This window comes from Bombina bombina, chromosome 9 (assembly GCF_027579735.1).
Source record: "Bombina bombina isolate aBomBom1 chromosome 9, aBomBom1.pri, whole genome shotgun sequence".
Classification (NCBI taxonomy): Eukaryota; Metazoa; Chordata; class Amphibia; order Anura; family Bombinatoridae; genus Bombina; species Bombina bombina.
The window spans coordinates 50,069,142-50,096,850 of record NC_069507.1 but is presented as its reverse complement, the minus strand read 5'-3'; the positions used below and the strand labels follow the sequence as shown (position 1 = coordinate 50,096,850).

The window sequence follows — 27,709 nt, the reverse complement described above, 5'->3', positions numbered from 1 at the left end:
AACCCCTTTGTGTCAACTTGTGTGAATGTTATCAGGCCCAAATCACCAGGGTATGTAAACTTTTGATCAGGGTCATTTGGGTAGTTTCTGTTGTCATTATGATTTAAAAAGAGTCAACACAGTTGATCATAAATGGCTTCAGCCAAACACTAACCATGAGTGAAAGAAAAGTTTTTGTGTTATCATTCATTTCTCTGAAAAATGGCCAAGAAATCATAATATATATATATATATATATACACACACACACATATATATTTATATATACTGTATATATATATATATATATATATATATATATATATATATATATATATATATATATATATACACATATATAAACTGTATATAAATAAACACACACATACAGTATGTATGTATATATATATATATATATGCATTGGAACCCTATGCCATTAAGTAGATGAAAACATGTAAAAGCACATTTATGCAATATACATATTTAATAGAGGTTTTAACTATGTATTTACTGTAAATATTTCACATTCCAATGTTTTGCAATGTTCCTATAAATATCTGTATATATATATATACCTATATATATAGGTATAGATATATATTGTGCCAAAATACCATAAGATATATGTAGAAATATGTATTTATGAATAAATAGAAGATATTCTTGTATGTGCAGAACATTGGAATGTGAAATATTCATATTTTAATGTCAGGTTAGCTCAAATGAGAATATATAATCAGGTTTATGCGAGAGTGGTGTGTTAGATTTTTTCCACTTTTTTTTTCTCCCTTTACTTCTATGGGGTAATACGTGAACACGCACACAATATTTTAACCAGATTCTAAATGTTCTGGGAATGGGGAATACTTGCTAACATGTACTAATGCATAGGATAGTAAAATATCACTAAGCAACCAAATATTTCTTCCCTTTGAACTTCAGAGAATCCAATAAACTAAAGGTGATCAGAAGAGCGAATGATACAAAAATCTTACCAAGGGGCCTAATAATCTAACGCTACCTGCTCTGTAATGATTATCTATAATGTTTCATCAGTATTGAGATACCCCCCAAACAATTTTAGAAAGGAAAATTTTAGTTATTTATAATGCGGGTAAGTTTTTTATTATCAGGCACTAAGAGAGGTTTACAATTACACATATGCAATGATAATTTAATTTCCTGATCAGTATCTAAAGAAATGCATCATAACAGCAGCTGGTTATGGTATGCAAATAAGAACGTACAGTGGGTGTATAATCTAATAGTAATTTATTCTCAGCCTTTATTATGGCACAAAGTAAAATAATGCAAACAACTTAATGCATCAATATTTGATTTCAGAAGTAAAACAAATTCTTAACAATAATTCATTAAGCAACATATTCTTCTCACTATTGACAGAATGATGATTATTTCCTTTTGTTAATCTTTGAAGTGTAATAGTTGTTGCAGCATACAACTTATTATGGTTAGGTGCAAGATACTTTATTACACCTATGGTTAGTGGAAAGAGAGAAACCAACCACTTAATACAGAAAATATATCATTTGATGACAAGCAAATGAGTCATCCGGGGCTCACTTGCATGTAATCAAATGCATCATAAAATAGGATTTGAGCTGACAATCCCAAAAATGTATGTACATTCCACTAAATAAACGGTAAATGAGAGAGGTATGAGCTTACGCAAATGCTAAATCATCTGTTTCTCTGTAATATTTTGTAAACTGTTTTTTTTTAACCAAACTTGACTTACAGATCAAAAAGCAGAACCACTGGCAAATATAAAATATCAATACACTAGAATTCACCAGTATTCAATATAAAACTTGCCATTATATTCATGATAAGGCTACATACAAGAGACTTATTTAAGCGTATTTTGAGAATAAGGACAAGAACAAAGTGTGGCTTCATACATTAAGATGACTCTCCAGTTTTACTGGCCTCACAAGTCTAACTTCACTAGTTCCTTTATGATCATTTGATTGAAATCAATAAAGTCTTATAAACTGTCTTATAAATGCAGTTGGCCATATATTTATTTTTCTTCAAATTAAAATGCCTGGCTTTACTTATTGTTATGAGTCCCATAAGCTTAATTTGGTCCCTAACAGGGTGTCTGGTGAATTGTTTGAAGGACCATAATCTGCTGTAATTTTTTTTTGTATTAGGGTTTGGATTCTAAACATTATGGTTGGCTGACTCTAAAGAACTTTGGAAAGCAAAAATTGGTTGTTTTGGTGCAACCTACATTGCAGGTAATATAACAATGCTGGATGTATCTCACTATTCCTGACTTTTTACAGGGGTCCAAGGAACCAGGGGAATTCAAGGTCCACCAGGAAAACTTGGTCCACCTGGAGATAAGGGTGAACAAGGTAACATAGGGCAGAAAGGAGAGCAAGGCAGAAGTGCAACTTCAGGTAATCCATTTCATTGAGTGTCTGATAAAAGAAAGAAAAATATGAAAGTTGGCACGTCAACACAAAAGTGTGAATAAAAACATGTTGAGGAAGGTTAATCACTGTTATATTATTTAGTAATGTAAGTTGTAAGTTTACCATAAAGGATATAGTTATTTGAATCTGTGAACCAACATGGACCTATGCTTAAAACAGTACATGCTAAAGTAGACTTACCATACACTTACAATATCTTTAAGATTTTTCTAATGGGAGCTATCAACATAGCACATATACACGCTCTGAAACTTATTTACAAAAAAATATAACCACACTTAAGTCCTAGAAATGCATACTAACGATACCAACGGTAAAAAAAGATTGCAGAACTATTGAGAATTTTTAAATTAGAATCCACATAGATGCATTTCAGTTTTGAATAGAAGCATTCTGTAACGTACATGTACTAGCACAAATGCTTCTAATAAAAGCTACAGCTGTTTAAAAAGGGTATTTAAGTATGCACCGTGCAGCAGCATTTTAAACACAGCACTTGCTCAGAGAGCCTTTGTGTTTGTACAATATGGTAATGACTCAATTTGTTAATTGCTGGCATGATACAATCCCCACTGGCACTCTGAGCCGCTGAAGTGTTTTAAATGCTGGTGCACTGAGAATATCTAGCTATGCTTCACATGCACGTGCAGACACAAATGTTAACACTAAGGGCTCCATTTATTAAGCAGTGGATGCTGCTTCGGAGTCTCATCGTTTCCGGCTCATCTGAAATGAAAGTTAAGAAGCAGCGGCTGTAAGACCGCTGCTCCTTAACTTGTTGTCCGCCACCTTCGGGATGATTGACGGCCCCTGCTAGCGGCTGATTGGCCCCCATTGAGCAGGGGATGTTTGTGCAATGTTAAATGCCGTCAGCGAGGTCCGTGTCTCAAAAGCAAATCAATAAAAACTGGGTACTTTTCCTGGGTAAAAGCAAGCAGGGATACTTGCCTAGATTTGCTAATTTTCCGTGCAACAAATTTTATTGATTTACTTTTGAGACATGGAGGATTTTAATCTCAGACTTTTATCTCCACCATAAATTTTATGAATTTTGATTTAACCCTGAAATGAGCTTTACCTAAGCAGCAAGCAGAAATGTATCTACTACTGATGAGTTCTAACAAGAACGAAACAGGCTGTCTAGTAGTAATTTCTGTAGTTGCTGCAATCTTCCTATTAGGGAATCGCTGTGTGTTAACGCAGTATGGAGCCAAAAATCTGAGATGTTGCATATCTTACCCAGAATCCTCTTGTGAATTGGTAACAGTGTATATGGAGTTTTACTGGGTAAAAGCAAGCAGGGTTTCTTGCCTAGATGTGCTAATTTCCTGTGCAACAAATTTTATTGATTTATTTTTTTATGCAAACAATAATCTAAACCGCAAAACAAACATTTAAACTTGAATAACAATAAACAGCTGACTGCTAGAGGTCAAGTGTTTTTTTTTTTTGGACAAATATTAAATAGGATTGTTGGAGCTTTCTGTAGTTCTTGTTATACATAATAAACAAACTTCAGCAAACTCTTGTGAGATAATGGAAAGAGTATCCTACACAACAAACTCAGGTCACTGTAAGGCAGGCAATTCTGCATCCCAAACATTAAAGGGACATTGTACACTAGATTTTTCTTTGCATAAATGTTTCATAGATGATCCATTTATATAGCCCATCTGGGAGTGTTTTTGTAACAATGTATACTTTTGCTTATTTTTAATAACATTGTGCTGATTTTCAGACTCCTAACCAAGCCCAAAAGTATCAGATGTATACTGATGTCTACAGATTCCTGCTTGCTCCTGTTTGTGTTATGCATCTTCTTATATGCAGGGGAGGGGGGAGGGTCTGCTATTCTTGCTTTCTCAGTTCTTTTCAATGGGTGTCCTAGCCTAACCTCATCAAGAGTGCTTAACTGGCAGCTTCTAAGTAAGTTTTTATACTGGATTTTTAGATCAGTATCTGTCCATATTATTCTTTATAGTAGTGTATTGTGCATGCAGTTATATAAAAATCGGTGTATACAAATATTGGTGTATACTGTTCCTTTAAAAGTGTGTGTATATATATATATATATATAAATAATATAAATATAAATATCTTGTATTTATTCTGTAATACTGATTTGTCTTTCTCCAGAAGTCGAAGTTGTAAAAGATCAATTAAAAAATTTGGAAAATGAAGTAAACAAGCTACAGAATACGTTTCATAAGTATAACAAAAGTAAGATTTATAATATTCTTATGTTATTCCCATAATGTATTTTGCTTATTATCATGGCCATATGCATATTGCATCACATGAAAACAAGAAATATTGTATATTAAAAACATAATTAAGTTTATTAAAATATATAAATAATAGTAATTGTATAATTATCAGTGTATAAAATCAAACAAGGGAAAAACATGTAAAATAAAATGATGTAATAAAACACTGTGCAGTGTGCACTGAAACAGGTGCATATGGAATATTCTAAGAAGATCTTCCTTGCACCTCAAAGAAAAGGAAAAGGCACAGCATGTCATCAGAAGTCACAAGGACGGTCAATCCTACCACTTTACTGACACAATTCTTGGACCTACACAGCTGACGGTGTAACAGCTGTTTATACAAAAGATCTGATTCAGTGTCTATACTAAGGCAGTTAAGACCTGGACGTGAATAGAACTGTTTGCCTTAACTGTTTTTATGGACAAGGACCTATTTTCTTGTTTTTCAATATATTGTGAATTCAAATAAATAATTGAACCCCCTGCACAACTACTGAGTTTGGATCCATTTTTACTAGATTAAACAGTATTACATTGTGAAAGTTTCTTTCCATTTTCTTTGAGGTACCGTACAAGGAAGATCTTCTGAGAATATTCCATCTGCACACGTTTCAGTGCACAGTGTTGTATTATATCATTTTATTTGTCTCATAAATTAGGTTTATTTTTTAACACTTAATTCAAAATGTAATATTTTTTAAAAAACCGTTTCCATATATTTTGTGTCTTTGCAGCCCAATTTATTACGAACCATTCTCTTGTTCCTCTGTACAAATGTAATTATCTACATTAGTGTTGCCATGTAATTCTCACTTACACCAGTCAAAAGCACTCTGCTAATGGGATATTTTTACATGACTATAAGCATAGACTTTAATGTAATTTAGGGATCCATTTAACAAGCAGATGAGGGTGCAAGCGACCTATTGCAGTGCTGGCTCGCTCATGGGTGCCTGCTTACCAGAAGTGGAAGGACCACTAAATACATGTAGATAAATACAAATAGGACCCCCACTCACTTCAAAAATGTTGTAAAAAAACTGCTGGGCATCTTTAATAAAGTTCTAAACAATTATAGTTTATGATCCATTGCAACATATAAGGAGTCTCACTACGAAAGCAATTGAAAAATATTTTGTAAGTGGGATAATGTAGGGTTCTCTAATGCACTTCTAATTTGAAAACTGCAAAAAGCTATATGAATTACTTCACATGGGAATTATAAAGGTCGATAGAGAGAGAGAGAGAGACAGAGAGAGAGATAGACAGAGAGATGATAGATAGATAGAGATAGATGATAGATAGAGATAGATGATAGATAGATAGATAGATAGATACTGTAGATAGATAGATAGATGATAGATAGATAGATAGATAGATAGATAGATAGATAGATAGATAGATAGATGATAGAGATAGAAGATAGATAGGTAGATAGATGATAGAGATAGATGATAGATAGATAGATAGATAGATAGATAGATAGATAGATAGATAGATAGATAGATATAGATATAGATAGATAGATAGATAGATAGAGATAGATAGATAGATAGAGATAGAGATAGATAGATAGATAGATAGATAGATAGATAGATAGATAGATAGATAGATAGATAGATAGATAGAGATAGATAGAGATAGATAGATAGATAGATAAAGAAGTTTGCAGTGGTATACAAATAAATTATAATAATAATAGATAGACAGATAGATAGATAGATAGATAAATAGATAATAGATGTATAGATAGATAGATGATAGATAGATAAAGAAGTTTGCAGTGGTATACAAATAAATTATAATAATAATAGATAGATAAATAGATAATAGATGTATAGATAGATAGATGATAGATAGATAAAGAAGTTTGCAGTGGTATACAAATAAATTATAATAATAATAGATAGATAGATAGATAGATAGATAGATAGATAGATAGATAGAAGATAGATAGATAGATAGATAAATAGATAGATAGATTACCTGTAACTGAGTTGAGCATTCGTTTAAAGTCTCAGGTGACCCCTCATATAAATGCACACGTATGTACAAATGATATAATTGTTTGCTTTATAGGCATGTGTAATATTGTAATATATAGTTGTAAATTATTGCATGGTCCCACATGTATTGCTAACATTGATGACTATTTTATAAAATTGTAGGTCTAATAAACTTCCAAGCTTAAATTCTCAAATGCCCTCAAAATAATGTAAGCACGGATATTATCCTCTCTCTTTCAGTTTTGCTGTTCCATGGAGGTAAACAAACTGGTGAGAAAGTTTTTGTAACCAATGGATTGGAAGAAACTTTTGAAAGTGCTCAGAAAACTTGTAAGGAGGCTGGAGGAAATCTACCTACTCCGAAAAATGCAGCAGAAAATACAGCAGTCCAGGAAATACTCCATACAAAAGGGGACACTACTAAAGCTTATCTAGGCATCACTGACAAGCATGTAGAAGGAATATTTAAATATATAGCAGGAGACAAAATAAGTTTCACAAACTGGAACCTTGGGGAACCTAATAACAACAAAGAAGAAGATTGTGTGGAAATTCAAGACAATGGGAAATGGAATGATATACCGTGCTCTCTTCTTCGGCTAGTAATTTGTGAATTTCAATGATACTCAAAATAATTTATATTTACAATTTGTTGCTAATCTTTTTTTTGTAAATGTAAATATGAAATAGATACAATGTATTGTTTTTTTGTGCTATCTGGATATTGTAGATGATGACCAAAGGTGAATGATGGATTGTAGTTTCAGAAATGTAGGGGCACATGATCATGACATAACTGGTCCTTCCAAAGGTTTACCACTCCATTACTTCATTTAAAGGGATTGTTACATCATTGTTTTTGTTTGAACTGGTAGTAAAATAATGTTGACGTGTGGGATACAAGGGATTAAACACTAGGGGGCCTATTTATCATGGCCCAAATGAGGCCAAATACCCCTGTTTCCACACAAGCCTTTAGGCTCTCCGGAAACAGGAGTTAAGAAGCAGCGTTCTTAAGACAGCGTATCATGTCCGCCAGACATTGATAAATCGGCCCCTAAGGATCATGTCCATACACACTTTGATAATTTGGCCCCTAAGGGCTAGATTACGAGTAGAGTGAGTTTACTCAGGTGTTAGAAAAAAAAGGCAGACAAAGGGCTTTAACATAGACATACATACATATACATCTCTAAACATGTTTATATATAATATATTGAAGCAATGAAATCCGCACTTCACCATTTAGAGTTCTCAGTATTACAAATAAAAGTTCATAAACACCGGTGCAACACTTTACAAGGCCACCCTCTGTGCCTCAAAATACATAGAAGTACAAACACAAAGTGGCACACGGTATAAAGGCTATACCTTTTATTAGAGCAACGTTTCGGGGCTCCCGAAACGTTGCTCTAATAAAAGGTATAGCCTTTATATCGTGTGGCACTTTGTGTTTGTACGTCTATATATATAATATATATATGTGTGTGTACATATGTATTTATGTATTTATATGTATTTTTATGTATTTACAGACATATATACACATCTAAACACATAAATACGTATGTACTGTATGTATATATATATATATATGTGTGTGCATTGGAGCCCTTTGCAGTTAAGTAGATAAAAACATGTAAAAGCATATTTATGCAATATTTATTGTTAATAAAGTTATATACTGTGTATTTACTGTAAATATTATACATTGTAATCTTTTGCACATTAAGGAATATGTTCTAAGTATTTAAAAGTAGATATTCATATATATATATATATATATATATATATATATATATATATATATATATATATATATATATATATACTGTATATAGATATATATTGTACCAAAATACCATCAGACAAATGTAGAAATAGGTATTTATGAATAAATAGAACATATTCTTCTATATGAAGAACACTGGAATGTGAAATATTAATATTTTCATGTTGGGTTAGCACACATGAGAATTTGTGATCAGGTTTGTGCAAGTTGGGTGTTTTTTCCACTTTTTTTACTCAATTGACTTCTGTGGGGCAATACTGAATGCGCACGCAATATTCTAACTTTGGCTTTTTGCACTCGTCAGGTTAGCACGGGAGCGTAAACAGTTTACTTTCAATTTGTAATACGAGTGCAACCCAACGAGCGCAAGGCTTACTTCTAGCGCAGCTAACGCTCGAGCACTCCACTCATAATCTAGCCCTTAAAGGGACACTCAATCAAAATTAAGCATTCATTATTCAGATAGAGCATGTCATTTTAAACAACTTTCCAATTTACTTCCATTAACAAAATGTGCACAGTCTTTTTTTATTTAAACTTTTTGAGTCACCAGCTCCTACTGAGCATGTGCAAGAATAAGTGTGTATGCATTTGTAAATGGCTGATGGCTGTCACATGGTACGTGTATGCATTTGTTATTGGCTGATGGCTGTCACATGGTACAGGGGGAGTGTAAAAGATATAACTTTTAAAATTGTCAGAAAAAAAATCTACTAATAATTTGAAGTTCAGACTAAGTGCTATTGCATTGTCTTGTTATCTTACATTTGTTGATTATGCAAATCTACTGTGTTGACTGGTTCTTTAATGGGGCACTGAAGTCAAAGTTAAACTTTCATGATTGAGACAAAGTATGCAAGAAAAAAAAATCCAATTTACTTCCATCATTATACGCACACTTTCTAAAAACACCAGCTCCTTCCGACAATATGCAATAGTTCACAATATATACTTATTTGTAATTGGCTGATGGCTGTCAGGTGATACTGGGGGAGGGGAACGTATAAGTAACTTTAAAATATGTCACCAAAATATCTACTACTTATTTGAAATTCAGAGTACAGGCTATTGTGTTGTATTTTTATTATGCATGTGTTGACTATGCAAATAAAAAACGTCAAAATCGTCCAAAAAATGCATAGAAAAGGATTTTTCAAGCTCTCAGATGCACCGTTTCTAAAATTATGGCCATGGCAGCAATGTAGGGCTATTTTCTGAGTTGGATTTATTCTTCTAATAGTGCTACACACAAAGTCCTGGATTTGTACAGATCTGTGTGTGCTGCACTATTAGACAAATAAATTGGGCTCCAAAAATAGCCAAACACTGCTACCCACTGCCTTATTCAGCATTTGTTTATACAAGAAAATGAAAGTGCACATATCTTTATTCAGATATTTTGTACACTGCATATGTATCTTGTTTATTAGGTGTGATTATACTCATTGGAGATCATGCATTAAATGCCCGTCAATGTATTTCTGCTCACAAACATGTACACTTCATGTTTCAGCACAATGTATGTATTGGGTACTTGTAAAGCGCAGCTAATCACCCGTAAGGGTCTCAAGGCGCTGTCCATTTTATCAACCTCGGAAGGATGAAAGGCTGAGTGGACCTCGCCGGGGATCGAACCTGTAACCCTTGGGTTGCTACAGAGATCAGCCACAGTGCCTTAGCATGCTGAGCTATCTCTCCGGCACAATATGACTGCCTTCCTCAGAAGAACTTGCAGTACAAAATAAAATTATAAAACTTTGTCTTATTTAATTCTACTTGTAAATAAAGATTTATTATTCAGATAGAGCAGCAGTTATATGACACTTTCCAATTTACTCCCATTATCAAATTTTGCGCAATCTTGTTATATTCACACATTCTACAGCACCAGCTCCTACTGAGCATGTGCAGAAGCACTATTGTCTGTGATTGGCTGATGTCTGTCACATGATACAGGGGGCCAGAAAATGGGAGAGAAAATTAATTTACCAGAAAAACATCTACTGTTTATTTAAAATTTAGAGTAGGTGTTATTGCATTGTCTTTTTTATTATGCACTTGTTAATTATGCAATTGTACTGTATTTAGTGGTCCTTTAATGCACCCACTGCTAAAACAGACATACAAGCATACAGGCACATGAATGTAAATATAACTATTAAGCCATATTGTTTTTCCTGATGTAAAATAATTATCCTGTGAAGTTGCAAACACAATGATAAGAAGAAAAAAGTTGTTACCCCATGTTACCGCTTCACAATTAACTTAAAAAGCTGGGTATTCCTATTCTAGTCTCTTAGTCATCTACTATCACAAATCACTAATTATTCCAGGTGGTTCTGGTCATTCCTCCCTTTCCAAGTAGGCTTGCAATAATTTGTGTAATGATAATGGAATAATATGGTGATTTGGCCGATGATCAAAACTTTGCCAGATCATACTTTTTTTCTTGCCAATCCTTGCAGGGGCTACCCTGGTTGAATTATCGTACAAAAAGGGGCACTTCCTGCAAATGGCGAGACATCTCCAATTTAAAGTAATAGAGCATGCGGGTAAGTGAACAGGTGGAGCATTTTAAAAATGAAATCCTGTAGCCAATTTAAATCACTTTACGCTGCTTTAGGCGTATAACATCTTACAATCGCCTATAGTGTCTTAGGCATGTGTTAGTCTATTAGGTATATAAGTATTTTAAGTGTTTTGAGAAAACTGTGAAATTTATAGTATGAAAATATTTACAGAATTAAGCAGAGACAATTTCATATAAGCCCATGGAACGCCCCCTGCAGCCCATTTTACAAAAAAAAAAAAAAACGCTATGTATTTTGCACTTATTGGCACACATTTCGAAGTGATTTTTGCACATCCAGTGTACTTAAATTACGATTTACACTGTGTATATTTTATACAAATTATTCCCATAATTTAATGCAATTAACACACAAATTTTATGTTTTTTATAAAATACGTTTTGTGGTGAAGAATTTTGTTACGATTTTAGATGCACCTTAAAGTGTCAGTAAACTTTAAAAATAATGTTATATAATTCTGCACATAGTGAAAACAGCGCTTTTAAAAAAAAATTTAATAGGGAATATTAGGTTTTAGAAATGTTTGGCTAATATAATGTTATATAATTCTGCACTATGTGCAGAATTATATAACATTATTTTTAAGGTTTACTGTCCCTTTAACAATACAATTTTTTACTGTGTATTCTTGTGTGCATAGTTCTATTCATTTTGCAAGATTTTTAAATTATGAACTTCATTGTGCGCTTTTGAAATGTTTGGTTCTCCTCACCATATAAAAATGCAGTATACGCCCCTTAGCAAGACACCCTATTTTCAGGGTAAAAAAAATGTCTTTAGATTATTCCACAAGGGAAATAGAAGTACTGGTGAGCATTCTTTAATAATCTAGCCAGCCCAGAGACATTTAGATCATCATCCCAAAGATACTAACACAGGAATACCCAATTTTTTTCAATAATTGTAATGGGGTAACACGAGAGCTCAGCGAGTGGCCATGCTATCCCCTTTGTGGATTGTTAATGTCACAATATAGATTATATACAGAGATTGTTTAACTCGTATTAAACGTACCGATTGGGGATAATATAACCCCCTCTGTATTTATCATTGTGATGACATGTGAGGTGCTTATGGGATGCTTCTTTTTCGCTCTTGATTAATTAAAGGGACATTAAAGCCACATTTTTACTTTCATGATTCAGATAGAGAATACCATTTTAAAAAACTTTCTAATTTACTGCTGTTATCTAATTTGCTTCATTCTCTTGTTATTCCTTCCTGAAAAGCATATCTAGATAGGCTCAGTGGCTTCTGATTGGTGGCTGCACATATTTGCCTCATGTGATTGGCTCACCCATGTGCATTGCTATTTCTTTAACAAAGGATAAATAAAGAATGAAGCAAATTAAATAATAGAATTAAATTGGAATGTTGTTTAAAATTGTATTCTCTACCAGAATCATGAAAGAAAATCTTTTGGTTTAATGTCTCTTTAATGTTACAATCCATAGAACAGAGTTTGTGCACAAGTGTCTTACTGTATTTGCACCTGTTAACAATGGGTGTAGCTGAAACTGATGAGCTTGATAATTAGTAGAGGAGTCCACAGTATATTTATAAGTATTTCAAGAATATATATATATATATATATATATATATATATATATATATATATATATATATATATATATATATATATACAGTATATACATGATTATATATAGGTATAGATGTATACAAATATATATATATATATATATATATATAGGAATATCTTGTTATAAATGCATAGAACATATTCTGTAATATGAAATATTTACAGTAAATACACGTTATAACACTTAAATATAAATATTGCATAAATATGATTTTTCCTGTTTTCATCTACTTGACTGCAAAGGGCTGCAATTTTATATATATATATATATATATATATATATATATATATATATATATATATACACATACATATATGTGTATATATATATATATCACATAAATACATATTTACACCCATATAAACATACTGTACACACACACATATATATATATATATATATATATATATATAAATCAATGTAAATATTTGCATAGGATATTAGTACATCTAGGGAAGTATCCCCGCTTGCTTTTCCCCAGAAATTCTTAATATACAATGTTTCCAATGCACAAGAGAATTGTGGGTAAGATATGCAAATTAGATATGCAAATTCTCAGTTTTTTTGCTTCAAAAATACTGTTTTGACACAGCGATCCTTTTAAACAGGTTTATGACAGCAAACCAGAAATCACTCACTAGACAAGCCTGTTTCGTTATTTTTGGAACTCATCAGTAGGAGATAGATTTCTGGTTGCTGCATTGGAAAAGCTATTTTCATGGTTAAACCAAAATTCATTAAAATTATGGGGGGAGGTAAAAAACTGAAATTAAAATCCTCCATGTCTCAAAATTAAATCAATGTAAATATTTGCATAGGAAGTTAGTACATCTAGGCAAGTATCCCAGCTTGCTTTTCCCCAGAAATTCTTAATATATAATGTTTCCAATGCACAAGAGAGTTGTGGGTAAGATATTCAAATTCTCAGTTTTTTTGTTTCAAAAACACTGTTTTGACACAGCAATCCTTTTAAACAGGATTATGACAGCAAACCAGAAATCACTCACTAAACAAGCCTGTTTCATTCTTTTTGGAACTCATCAGTAGGAGATAGATTTCTGGTTGCTGCACTGGAAAAGCTATTTTCATGGTTAAACCAAAATTCATTAAAATTATGGGGGGAGATAAAAAACTGAAATTAAAATCCTCCATGTCTCAAAATGAAATCAATGTAAATATTTGCATAGGAAATTAGTACATCTAGGCAAGTATCCCCGCTTGCTTTTCCCCAGAAATTCTTAATATACAATGTTTCCAATGCACAAGAGATTTGTGGGTAAGATATGCAAATTAGATATGCAAATTCTCAGTTTTTTTCTCCCCCCCATAATTTTAATGAATTTTGGTTTAACCATGAAAATAGCTTTTCCAATGCAGCAACCAGAAACAGTGTCGCAGTGTCTTGTATATCCCTGAGATTGTGAAATTGCCCAGTCTGAAGGAGCCCACTGCTACACCGAGCGCATGCGACTCCCAAAAGTGTGGATCCTCTCTAATCAGTTGAGTAATGTAGTGGCGCATTTGTAAGAAGGCATAAAAATGAGCCCTTGGCAGCTCCCCCCATATTTTTAATGAATTTTGGTTTAACCATGAAAATAGCTTTTCCAATGCAGCAACCAGAAATCTATCTCTTACTGATGAGTTCCAAAAAGAACGAAGCAGGCTTGTCTAGTGAGTGATTTCTGGTTTGCTGTCATAATCCTGTTTAAATGGATCGTTGTGTCAAAACAGTATTTTTGAAGCAAAAAAACTGAGAATTTGCATATCTTACCACAATTCTCTTGTGCATTGGAAACATTGTATATTAAGAATTTCTGGGGAAAATCAAGCGGGGATACTTGCCTAGATGTACTAATTTCCTATGCAAATATTTACATTGATTTAATTTTGAGACATGGAGGATTTTAATTTCAGTTTTTTTATCTCCCCCCATAATTTTAATGAATTTTGGTTTAACCATGAAAATAGCTTTTCCAATGCAGCAACCAGAAATCTATCTCTTACTGATGAGTTCCAAAAAAAACACGAAACAGTCTTGTCTAGTGAGTGATTTCTGGTTTGCTGTCATAATCCTGTTTAAAAGGATCGCTGTGTCTAAACAGTATTTTTGAAACAAAAAAAACTGAGAATTTGCATATCTTACCCACAATTCTCTTGTGCATTGGAAACATTGTATATTAAGAATTTCTGGGGAAAAGCAAGGCGGGGATACTTGCCTAGATGTATTAATTTACATTGATTTAATTTTGAGACATGGAAGATTTTAATTTCAGTTTTTTATCCCCCCCATAATTTTAATGAATTTTGGTTTAACCATGAAAATAGCTTTTCCAATGCAGCAACCAGAAATCTTTCTCCTACTGATGAGTTCCAAAAAGAATGAAACAGGCTTGTCTATTGAGTGATTTCTGGTTTGCTGTCATATTCATGTTTAAATGGATCACTGTGTCAAAACAGTATTTTTGAAGGAAAAAAAATGAGAATTTGCATATCTTACCCACAATTCTTTTGTGCATTGGAAACTTTGTATATTAAGAATTTCTGGGGAAAAGCAAGCGGGGATACTTGCCTAGATGTACTGATTTTCTATGCAAATATTTACATTGATTTAATTTTGAGACATGGAGGATTTTAATTTCAGTTTTTTATCTCCCCCCATAATTTTAATGAATTTTGGTTTAACCATGAAAATAGTTTTTCCAATACAGCAACCAGAAATCTATCTCCTACTGACGAGTTCCAAAAATAACGAAACAGGCTTGTCTAGTGAGTGATTTCTGATTTGCTGTCATAATCCTGTTTAAAAGGATCGCCGTGTCAAAACAGTATTTTTGAAGCAAAAAAACTGATAATTTGCATATCTAATTTGCATAACTTACCCACAATTCTCTTGTGCATTGGAAACACTGTAGATTAAGAATTTCTGGGGAAAAGCAAGCGGGGATACTTGCCTAGATATACTAATTTCCTATGCAAATATTTACATTGATTTCATTTTGAGACATGGAGGATTTTAATTTCAGTTTTTTATCTCCCCCCATAATTTTAATGACTTTTGGTTTAACCATGAAAATAGCCTTTCCAATGCAGCAACCAGAAATCTATCTCCTACTGATGAGTTCCAAAAAGAACGAACCAGGCTTGTCTAGTGAGTGATTTCTGGTTTGCTGTCATAATCCTGTTTTAAAGGATCGCTGTGTCAAAACAGTATTTTTAAAGCAAAAAAAATGAGAATTTGCATATCTTACCCACAATTCTCTTGTGCATTGGAAACATTGTATATTAAGAATTTCTGGGGAAAAGCAAGCGGGGATACTTGCCTAGATGTGCTAATTTCCTATGCAAATCTTTACATTGATTTAATTTTGAGACATGGAGGATTTTAATTTCAGTTTTTTATCTCCCCCCATAATTTTAATGAATTTTGGTTAAACCATGAAAATAGCTTTTCCAGTGCAGCAACCAGAAAGCTATCTCCCACTGATGAGTTCCAAAAAGAATGAAACAGGCTTGTCTAGTGAGGGATTTCTGGTTTGCTGTCATAATCCTGTTTAAAAGGATCGCTGTGTCAAAACAGTATTTTTGAAGCAAAAAAACTGAGAATTTGCATATCTTACCCACAATTCTCTTGTGCATTGGAAACATTGTATATTAAGAATTTCTGGGGGAAAGCAAGTGAGGATACTTGCCTAGATGTACTAATTTCCTATGCAAACTCAATTGTTGAATCTGCCCTCCTGGTTCAACCACCTGTACTTCCACTCCAATAATATAATCAACACACTGAAGAAGGGGAGAATACATCCCTGAAACGTCAATTAAATTTACATCTTTTTGGGAAAATCCTGTGACTTCACTGCTTGTGTGTTGATTATATATATATATATATATATATATATATATATATATATATATTCATACATACAAATACACATTTAGAGGCCTATTTATCATATGTCTGTCGGACCTGATCCGACAGTGCGGATCAGGTCCGACAGACATCGCTGAATGTGGAGAGCAACGCCGCCCCCTGCAGACTCGCGGACAATCGGCCTCCAGCAGGGGATGTCAATCAACCCGATCGTACTCGATCGGGTTGAATTCCGGCGATTCCTGTCTGCCTCATCGGAGCAGGCGGACAGGGTTATGGAGCAGCGGTCTTTAGATTGCTGCTTCATAACTGCTGTTTCTGGCGAGACTGCAGGCTCGGCAGAAACACGGGGCTGTCTTTAACACAGGTCAAAAGGGGCAGCTGCCCAGGGCCCAGTCTTTGTTGAGGGGCCCAAGATTCCTAAAATAAATGTTAGCTCATGCCAGGCTGCTGATGTCATGTGACATGGGGAGGACACACAGTCAGTCCTAATAATGTCACAGTCAAAAGTTCTCTGCTTATATTTATTTGTGAGAAACTGTGCCAGAATGTGCCGGTGTCATGTGACATGCCAAGCTAGTGCCATGTGCTGTTTTAGATGTGCACTGTGCAGCACTGAATGCTAAGCCCTAACTCAGCATCCAGCCAATCCCACTGCATCAGAAAAGGTCACTGCATCAGAACTTGTTCCTAGCCAAGAAGTGTCATGCTGATACTTCACACATTAAGGTAAGGTTTATTTTTATAGTTTTTTTTTTCTCTCTGTCTCAGATTTTACAGCTTCCCATAGTAGTTCTGCTGTTCCAGTCAGTAAACTTATATTTGTCTGCACCTCCATGCTTCCTCCTCAGTCTTTGGGGCCCATTTATCAAGCTCCATACGGAGCTTGTGGGCCCGTGTTTCTGGCGAGTCTAAAGACCGCTGCTTCATAACCCTGTCCGCCTGCTCTGAGCAGGCGGACAGGAATCGCTGGAAATCAACCCGATCGAGTACGATCAGGTTGATTGACAGCTCCCTGCTGGTGGCCCATTGGCCGCGAGTCAGCAGGGGGCGGCGTTGCACCAGCAGCTCTTGTGAGCTGGTGGTGTAATGCTGAATACGGTGAGCATATTGCTCTCCGCATTCAGCGAGGTCTTGCGGACCTGATCCGCACTGTCGGATCAGGTCCGCCAGACCTTTGATAAATAGGGGCCTTTACCTTGCTTTGCTCCTGTTGGCTGCCCTAAATCTCTTAAACCAGCTAACCTTACACCAGAATCACATTCAAAAGCATATTAAATTAATCCACAGTGGAGCAATTTATACTTATTAGTACTGCTTAGGTCCAGTTTCCCATTTAGCAATTTATTTAATTTTTTTTAAATGATGAGCCCAGCTCGGCTAATAATTAAAAAAAAATAATAGAAAATTATAAATTAAATTGATTTAGTTGCTTTTTGGAATGTTGGGGTGGAGATCGAAAATTGCATAGGGGGGCCCAAGAAAAAGTTTGCCCAGGGTCCAGTCAATTTTAAAGATGGCCCTGGTACAGAGTTTGATAGATAGGCCCCTTAGACATGTATATGTATGTATCTCTTTGTTAAAGCCCTTTAGCAGACCTAATTTATTTGAGCCCTTATAACTTTTTATTGCAATTGTTTTAATTGTACTTTTAAATGTATTTTTGATGTGTTTTGCAACATGTTGTTGACTCACGTAATAGTTAACCATAGCTTTGAAGTTGCAGTAATCATTAAAACAAAAATCACGATTGCACTCACGGGTTCGTATTTACTTTCAATTTGTAATATGTCCGGAATTTAACTTGTTTGCAAACGGCCATGAAAACCTGATATCACTTAAATGCTAATGCTCCACTCATAATCTATTCCTAAGAATGCTGCTTTGTTTTAACAATGAGTTCACATCCTATGAGTAAAGAAAGGGATATGTTCCAGATTATATTGTGAATTTATGTTGTTTTTAAGTTAGAATATCTCTCATTTATACTAATATAAGTGTACATCAGTTCTGCTATGGAAAAGAAAAAAAAACACCATATTAAGGATCTGCTTCACAATTTGCTTTTTAAAGTCAAGTAATATGTTTTATCTTTCAATAAAGCAAAATGTTTGAGGAGCTGAGTAAATTAGAAAAGAACAAATATTTATACCAGTGTACAAAGGTTGTTGACCATAATACGCTGACATTTGGAGGATACTGAACTTTCCTATTTACCCTCTATTTTCCTGATATTTTTTATTTATTATTGGTTTGTTTTTGTTGTTTTTTTTGCAATATTTTACAAGTTCATATAGTGAACAAGGCCATTTTGAATACATTTAAACCAACCATATAAATCAGAGTCACCTTTGCTAAATTCAGATTTTTAAACAGGCAATTGTCTATTAGTATGAAACTTACAAATACGTCAATATCCTTTATGGATTTCATGCTGTTGTGGTGTAACCTGAACACGTATACAATTTGAACAGATTTGGTGTTTTGTAGAACTAGGTCAACCTTTAAGCTTTGGTAATGTTTACATAAATAATTTTGACTGGTGTGCATAACACATATTTAATACTAAACTATTGCTTTAATGTTTATTTAGTAAATTGAAGCGGCACTAAAGTCATCTTTATTTATTGCATATGAAACAGTATTTTAAAAGGCATCATAAAAAAAGATGTTCCACTCCAATAGGTTTCGCTCTTTTAATGGAGATAAAGGTACGTCCCTGTCCATCAATAGCGATTTGGGAAATGTGTCCCTTGGGATATGTGTAAAGATGTATTTCATGTTAATTCAGTATTAACGGAAAAATCATATAACTCCTCATAATATTTTAATGAGAAAAAGAAGGAACCTTAACAGACTAGCTTGCTCTGTTTCATGTGCTCAGCAGATGCATTTTGAGACTAATGTCCCTTTAAAGGGATAGGAAAATCAAAATTAAACTTGCATGATTCAGATAGAGCATGTCATTTTAAGACACTTTATAATTCACTTCTATTTTCAAATGTGCTCCGTTTTCTTGGTATCCTTTGTTGAAAAAGAATCTGCACTTATCATACACTAGTGGGAGCTAGTTGCTGATTGGTGCCTGCACACATTTGTCTCTTGTGATTGGCTAACTAGATGTGTTCAGCTAACTGCCAGCAGTGCAATGATGTTCTTTCAGCAAAGGATAACATGAGAATGAAGCACATTTTAATAATAGAAGTAAATTGGAGATTTAGATAGATGATTGAAAGATAGATTGATAGATAATATACAGATAAATAGATAGATAGATAGATAGATGATAGATAGATAGATAGATAGATCAGTGTTTCACATTTACAGAAATCAGTGCACACTAACAGACCAGATTTGTAGAATTACCTATGGTGTGAGCAGGCTAATAACAATGGTTACTGATCAGTTGATATCCTGAAAATGTAACCAGTTAGTGTTAGATCCTGAAGACTGGAATTAAGAAAAACACAGAGATCTTAAACAAGTTTACAGCAAGATAAGTAATTGCTGAGGCATAGTTATTAAAGGCCGGACGGACAAGGTTTGCTACTGCAAATCTGTCCCCCTGACCTCACTGCAACCACAGTTTAGACGGCGGAGAAGTAAAGGCTGCTGCTACTTATCTAGTGTCTTAGGCTCAATTGAACAAGCTTAAAACGCTTTGGCACAAAGCTGTTTTCACAGCTTGATAAATAGAGACCATAGAGTGGTGATTCTATAAGAAATTGACATAAAATAAACAGCATAAAACAATACAAATTCTCCAACTGCTGTACTGTAACAGGCTTTCATTAACTCTGTGATATACCTGTGCTTGTAAATGTAATTTTTAGTTAACAATGCATAACTTTGCAAATAAACTTTGTTTATAGCATGCTTGTCTCAATAAAAGCTGCTATGTAATGTTAGATTGCAAATTAATATTGCTATTCACTTGATAAATATGCCAACAGTAAGAAATACATTCTTTCAGCAAGACACTTATAACTAACTATAAATGATAGATTTCTTTTAAATCTATCATGTACAGCTTCTATACATAAAGACTGTACCTTGTTATAAGAGCCTGTTCACATAAATTGTGAAAAATATAATCTTTAATATGCTTATTTTGCAATATATGTATGATTATATTCAAATATATGTTTAAATGATGTACAATATGTACAATGTATAACTGAATACTTTTATATGTTTAAACAAAAGTCTTTTACAATATAAAAGGTTTTTATTATCTGTCTGCTAACATACTAACCAACTAACTAGTCTTAACATAAGATGTTATATGATTTAAAATGGAGGTTTATTCAACCTTGAATTTATAGCTCTAAAATGGATACTCCTTGCAATTTAAAGTGCGTATGTCTAAACTCTTGTATAACAGATTATCAAGGCCACATAGTTGAAGATAGAAAAAGCTAGACAAGTTTTGTTGATGTTAAAATGATGCTAAAAATACATATAAAAAGAAAACAATAAATGATGACGTCATCCAAATAAAAAACTATAAAAACACCTTGTTGTAAACATGAGGCAGGTGACTCTGACAGGATATTATAGAGCATCTCTAAGGATAAGATTTGGTTGCAAAGAAGTCATTTTGAGTGGTATGTAACAATTGTTATTGAAAGCAAGTTTAAACTAAAAGTCTTTTAACTCTGTGTGTATATTGGATTTAAATTAATTTAATTTTATATTACTTCTGTAAGCTGATTTTTCTGTATAATAAAAATTTATTTTTAAACAATGTTATCTTCTCAAGTACCATCTCTTTATTGTACTCAAAACTTTATTTGTAAGAAATGAGACCTGTTTCACTGATATAATATTTAAAGTTCAGTGCTTGGAATTTATATTTCAATATAACTGTGCTTTAAGACCTTATAAGTGAATTAGGTGTGAACCACTACAATTGGCGTCCCTGGGTGTTTTGAGAGATAATATATGTTTTATAATAATTATTATAATTTTACCTGGGTGCCCTCACACGTGAGGGAAGGTACTGATATATCATGGCTAATCAGGATTTGCAGAATCTTTTAAAACTCAATTATGTGTTTAAAATGCAGAATGGTAGAGTCATTGGAAATTATGAGGTTATTGCTTTGGAGATACAGTTATGGTTTAATTCATTTAAACTTTGCTAATGCTGCTGGAGTAGTTTTGCAACAACCTATATATCACACTATAGATGCAGATTTTGATCCTGCAACAAATAGAAATACAAATGTTTTTTTATGATGGTATAGTAGAGATTTTAGGCAGACCTCCTGTTATTGCTACAGGAATACAAAAACATTGCCCTAAAAGCTTTAGCCTGAATTGAGATGTGGGGTGCTCCTAGATCTAGTTAGTACAGTCCAGTAAAGGGAAAATAAATAATACCAGCTGCAGAATATGAGCAAGCTGAGAGGGAAAACCTTTTTAATGTGATACAATGTTTAGGTTATATGTAAGCTCAGGTTTTAAATAGTGAAAATGTCTGGAGTGTCATGCATATAGCAAGTTTTTTGTTTTTTTTGATGAAGCTGCAGGAATTCTTAAATGAAATATAAAAACAACAATTGGAGTGATGCCACACAATCCGAAGGACATAGCTTTGTGGTTAAATGACAGAGTTCATGCATTAGCTGGAGTTTATCCAACTTATTTTTTTCCACAAAATAGAACGTTAGTTAATGCTATTTTATTCTCTGGTTTGTGTGTTTTTATATTTGAGGCAAGGAAGTGGAATTCAGTGATTTATGCATATCATGTAAAGACACAAGGTAAAGATACTTTGGCTTCACTTGCTGATATTTTTAGGAATGATGAATATAAATAGTGGCATTGTAGTAGCATATTTATTAGAGCTGAGATTTACAGAGAATACTCGCAACGTGGTATGGGGTTGTTTAAAGCCAAATGTTAAAGGACAAGTCTTAATTTTAGATATAGAGAGACAAATACTCTCTATGCCTATTGCTGAGAGACCGAAAACAAATACCTGATATATCTTAAGACATACTTATACACTTGTAGGTAAGGACCTGACTGGAGATGCACTAGTAACTTCAAATAGCAGAGAAAAGTAAAGGAGAAAAGATTTTTCAGCAAAGGAAAAACAGAGCTCAGTTTGTAAAAAAAAAAAAAGAATGCAAGAGAACAATATCCACAGAAACAAACTAAATTTAACCCTCCACTACCTTACTCCCAAGCACCTCCATCTTACACCAATGAAAATCAGTTTATTACTATTTAGAGCAAATCTTCAGATTTGCCTTATGAGGAATTTCCTCGCAGGACATTGAGACCATTTTTAAAAAAAAAAAAAAGACTCCAGATCGGTATGGATTTGGAGATGGTAGTGTAAGATATAGAGGAAAAGGTACAGGGGTCAGGATAGATATCAGGAGCGTGAGATTCATTCTACTGAAAGGAGTGAAATTTCAGTTGCCCCAGCTAATACTAAAAAAGTAGTGCAAATAGAGAAATCACTACCAGACATCCCAGAAGAGTCTGAAGGTGAATGAAGTAAATTAACAGTAGAATATGGGGGAGAGACTTATGAGGGGTATTTAGATACACAAGCATAAATATCTTTAGTACAATCAGATATGTTAAAAGAAGATGTATTAGCAAATATAACTATACAGACTTTAAAAGGTGAAGGTACTTATCCCTCATGTAATACACAGGTAAAAATAAATGGTAAAAGAGTGCACTTAGAATTAGTTCAGCATCCTAAGCTTGATTCTGATTTTCTTATAGCTTATAAGGATGTAGCACATTTTATTTCATTGCAGCTGGAAGATGAACTTCCTTTAACTACTAGAGTTGATGTAGCAGCATTTATGAAAATGCAATTGGATAATACTGCAGCATCTGATGTTAGAAACTTAGATTTTTGCTTAAGGAAAAATGTTAAAATATTTCAGAAGTGGGAAAATCAGGTTGGGCATCGTAAAGGTATCAGTCATCATATTGCTACAGGCATAGTAGTTCCTAAGAAACAGGCACAGTATAAAATCAATAGTGTAGCCATTCCCTATATACAGAAAGTCATTGATGATTTACTTAAACAAGGAGTACTAAAAGAACAGTACAGTCAAATGAACTCAGCAGTCTACCCTGTTCCCAAACCGGATGGTTCTTGGTTAATGGTATTAGACTATAGAGAAGCTAACAGAGTTACACCAAGGGTGACAACACAAAATACACATGCACCTTTTATTTTACACAATTTGCAAAGGAAAACTTTTAAGACAAAGTCAGACTTGGCAAATGGATTTTGGAATCATCCTATTACTCCAGATAGTTACTGGATAACAGGTTTTACTTGGAGAGGCAAAATTTTGGTATTTACCCGATTACCTCAGGAATTTTTTAATTTGAGTGCGTTATTTACTTCAGATGTAGTAAATTTATTGTCTAAATTTCCAGAAGTGAAGGTGTATGTGGATGACATATATTTTTCACATGATAGTGAGGAGTAACACATAGCAGTGTTAGATCAGGTTTTGACTATATTACATGCTGCAGGTTATGTAGTATCTCTTAAGAAATCTCAAATTGCAGGACATACTGTTACTTTCTTGGGATTTGAAATTTCTGAAAGGGGGAGAGGATTATTTTATAATTATAAAGACATAATAGCAGCTTTAACGCATCCACATTCTCTAAAACAATTACGTAGTATAATTGGTTTACTTACTTATGCAATGTTTTTCATACCTGATTTCATTGTGTTAATTGCATCTTAGCATGCTGCAGTCTCAAGGGAGATAAAATCTAAAACAAAAAGACCAAGGATACTTTTTAAGTGGACGACTCAGGAAGAGGCACTAAATGCATTATTAAATGCATTATTAGAGGCAGTAAATAGAACAGAGTATTTAGCTCAAAGAGATAGTACTAAGGATCTATTAGATTACATAAATGTATCGCCAAATGCAAGCTATATAAGGTTATATAATGTAAATGAGACAATTCCAATAGCACTTCTATCTTATGTATATTCACAAACAGAGATAAAGTTTACTATGATAGAGAAGCTTTTGGTAGCTATTATTATAACACTGTTAAAGTCAAGACAGATTGCACAGGGGAAAGATATATATGTACATACATCAGTAACCTCACTTGATAACTTACAAAAGCAGACTATACCAGACAAGAAAGCACTAAAAAATGGATGGATAAAATGGTTTTCTATTTTGGAAGACCCACAGATACATTTTATTCTTGATAAGAATCTGACACCTCTAGATGATTTACCAGCTCCAAAGCAACCCTCAAGTTGGAATTTATAAACTTATCCAAATAATCGTTATTCTGCTATTTTTTATACTGATGGTTCTGCAGTAATTTCTAGTAAAGAAAAAGTAAATAAATCTGCTGGAGCAGGAATTGCAAAATATTCTCCCACTCTGACTTTGATGCGTTCATGGCAAATCCCTTTAAGGGATCATTCAGCTTAATTTGCAGAAATTTCTGCATTAGCATTTGCTATGAAGGAAGCATTGTTAGATAAAGGACCAGTGTTGATTGGAACTGATTCTGCATACCTGGCAAGATCTGTATTCCAGGATTTACGAATCTGGAAATCTAATGGTTTTTTAACTGCAAAGAAAAACCATTAAAGCATATTGTCAAATGGAAAGCAATTGCTGCTTATTTAGATCTAAAGCCTGATATTGAAGTAGTACATGAACCAGCTCATAGAAAGCTAGGTTCTTCTTTGCATACAGAAGGCAATACATTTGCAGATACGCTTGCACAAAGTGTAAGTCAAAAATATGCAGTAATTGCAGTTAAAACTCGAATGACAGCAACCAGTAATCTTGACACAGAGTTAAATGCTTGCTTGGATAAAACCAGACCTAATCCACCTGGTTATCCTAAAACATATCTTTATGAATTAAAAGACAAACATTGTATGGTTAAGATTGGAGACTAACAATTGATTATTCCCCCTGTCATAGACAGATGGAACATAACAGAGATGGCCTATTCTAGTATTGGACATCCTCATTTAGGGCGAGATAAAGTCTTATTTACCCTAAAGTAAAAATATTGGTGGCCTAATATGAAGGAACGGTCATAAGAGTTATAGGGAGTTGTAAAGCATGTCTCCTAGTTAATAATCCAAATCACTATAAACAACCATACATTGTTAAAGAAATTCATAATAAGCCATTTGATCTGATTTATTTAGATCACATAGGGCCTTTACCTACTTCACATGGGTATAAATATGTGTTAGTATATGTTGATGCTTGTACAAGGTTCATATGGTTATACCCTGTTAAAAGTGCCACGGCTAGTACCACGCTTGATAATCTCAATTCCTTAGTAAGTATTGGTAAACCTAAAGCCCTACACTCAGATGCTGGACCAGCTTTAACATCTACTCAAGCACAAGAGTGGGCTAAGTCTTTTGATATAAAATGGGAAATCAGTGCACCTTATCATCCCCAAAGTAGTGGGGTTGTTGAAAGGAAAAATGCTGAGGTAAAACGATTGTTAACCAAGTTACTAACTAACCGCCCAAAAACAGTGGTATCCCCTGTTAACTTATGTACAAGTAGGTTTAAACAATATACCTTCTGTTATTACTGGGAAAACACCTTATGAATTGTTATATGGTATACCTATGAATACAATGTTTAATACTGAGTACCTTTCTGCACCAGGGAGGTTAGAGCAATTATCTATTTTACAAGAAATACGTGATTGTTTTTCATGACCTGCTTTTACACCTAACCTTTTATGAGCTTGGACACCACAGGTTGGTCAGTTTGTCCAGGAAAGAGTTCAAGCAGCAAAACCTTTATGGCCAAGGTGGAAACCTACAAAGGTAAAACATGTCATTAACCTAAGGACTTTGATTATAGAAGACAAACAAGGAAAAGACAGAATTGTCAGCATTGATAACTTAAAACCAGCTTCTAAATTTGAGTTAGAAGATGACAAACCCTCTGACTTACTCTCAGTGGGTTACTCTGAATGAAGCAAACCGGATTAATAATCAATTTCAAATGATGCCATTTTCTTCAAATCCAGAGACTATAACACCTTTTTTTATTATGATGTTGAAGAAGGTGATCAAATAACTGAAGTAGATTCATTTGATACACCAACACCAGTTACAAGATCTAATCCTGTTTTACCTATCATAAATACTATGCTATCAGCACGAACACTGATACAACAACAAGGACTGAAAATGTTAAAGAACTTGTTCAATTATAAAAACCTTAAAATATTGAGATATACAGTACTGATACTTTTTATACTTCTCCTTATCTTGATATCAACCTACATGATAGTTTTTCGTCTACAGTGGAATAATCTTGCAAAGAGACCTGGAGCTGTTCTGGCATGGAATCAAACAAAAGCTCAAGAGGATGCTGTACCAACGATATCAAGACTAAAAAAAGCTGAACATTACAATCTGCAACCTGTAGAAATAAAGATGAATGGGCTACTGTAAGGAATTTATTGGAAACCATTTCCAAAACCTATAATACAAAAACAAAAAGTATTAGGAATATCTCAAGTCGTATTGATAGATTCAACAGTAATATTAAAGAAAGAAAAGATCACAACTCAAATGGGAAGAAAATTGGTAAAAGATCACATAAATGGGCAAATGGAAATGATACAAGCAAAGACTTTGGAATATGATTTGCCTTTGCAAGAATACTGGAAACAAAAGGCATACAGAGAAAAAATGTGTTTTTCAACATTTGCACATTGCTATTATGTGGACTTTCAAGGGACAAGGAGATGGCCTGCAAATGAAATAAAAGCAGATCAATGTCCACGTCCTGGGATTACAATTGACAAAGTCAAGTATAAAGAATATCCTATTTTGTATCTAAACACAGGACAATTAACTCAAAAAGGCTTCTTTCCTGAAAATCACACAGATCCTCGCATTGCATTCTGGGAAAACGCAGAGGAGGAGGAATACAGGTTTCCTGGAGGAGTAAAATCATATAATGGAGCAGTGTTTTGTACTAACACACTTTATTCAGAAAGGTGGACACCAGAGTTACATACAGATGAAGGATACCTGCAACTATTTGAAAAGCTTCAGCTTGAAGTAGTGGATCAACAGATAGGAAGACTGCGAGAGCAAGGATTAC

The 27,709-nt window shown here is 33.7% G+C and overlaps 1 protein-coding gene and 1 long non-coding RNA gene across 4 annotated transcripts in view; one reads left to right on the top strand and one right to left on the bottom strand.

Annotated features, from left to right (window-relative positions):
* LOC128639869 (pulmonary surfactant-associated protein D) overlaps positions 1-8,048 on the top strand; it is a 21,500-nt gene extending 13,452 nt beyond the window's left edge. For both annotated transcript variants that reach the window (XM_053692089.1, XM_053692088.1), the window contains exons 3-5: positions 2,293-2,409; positions 4,583-4,666; positions 6,963-8,048. In XM_053692089.1, the coding sequence (XP_053548064.1) occupies positions 2,293-2,409; positions 4,583-4,666; positions 6,963-7,345 (584 nt within the window). In that variant the 3' untranslated portion in view covers positions 7,346-8,048. The remainder of the gene's footprint in view (positions 1-2,292; positions 2,410-4,582; positions 4,667-6,962) is intronic.
* LOC128639870 (uncharacterized) lies at positions 1,236-27,709 on the bottom strand. 2 transcript variants are annotated; one of them, XR_008399269.1, is made up of 4 exons: positions 27,637-27,709; positions 26,323-26,407; positions 24,291-24,347; positions 1,236-2,430 (listed from the first exon to the last, which is right to left on the bottom strand). It is a non-coding gene; the product is annotated as an uncharacterized LOC128639870 (long non-coding RNA). The 2 variants fall into 2 exon arrangements; XR_008399268.1 differs by lacking the exon at positions 27,637-27,709 and adding an exon at positions 26,881-27,075.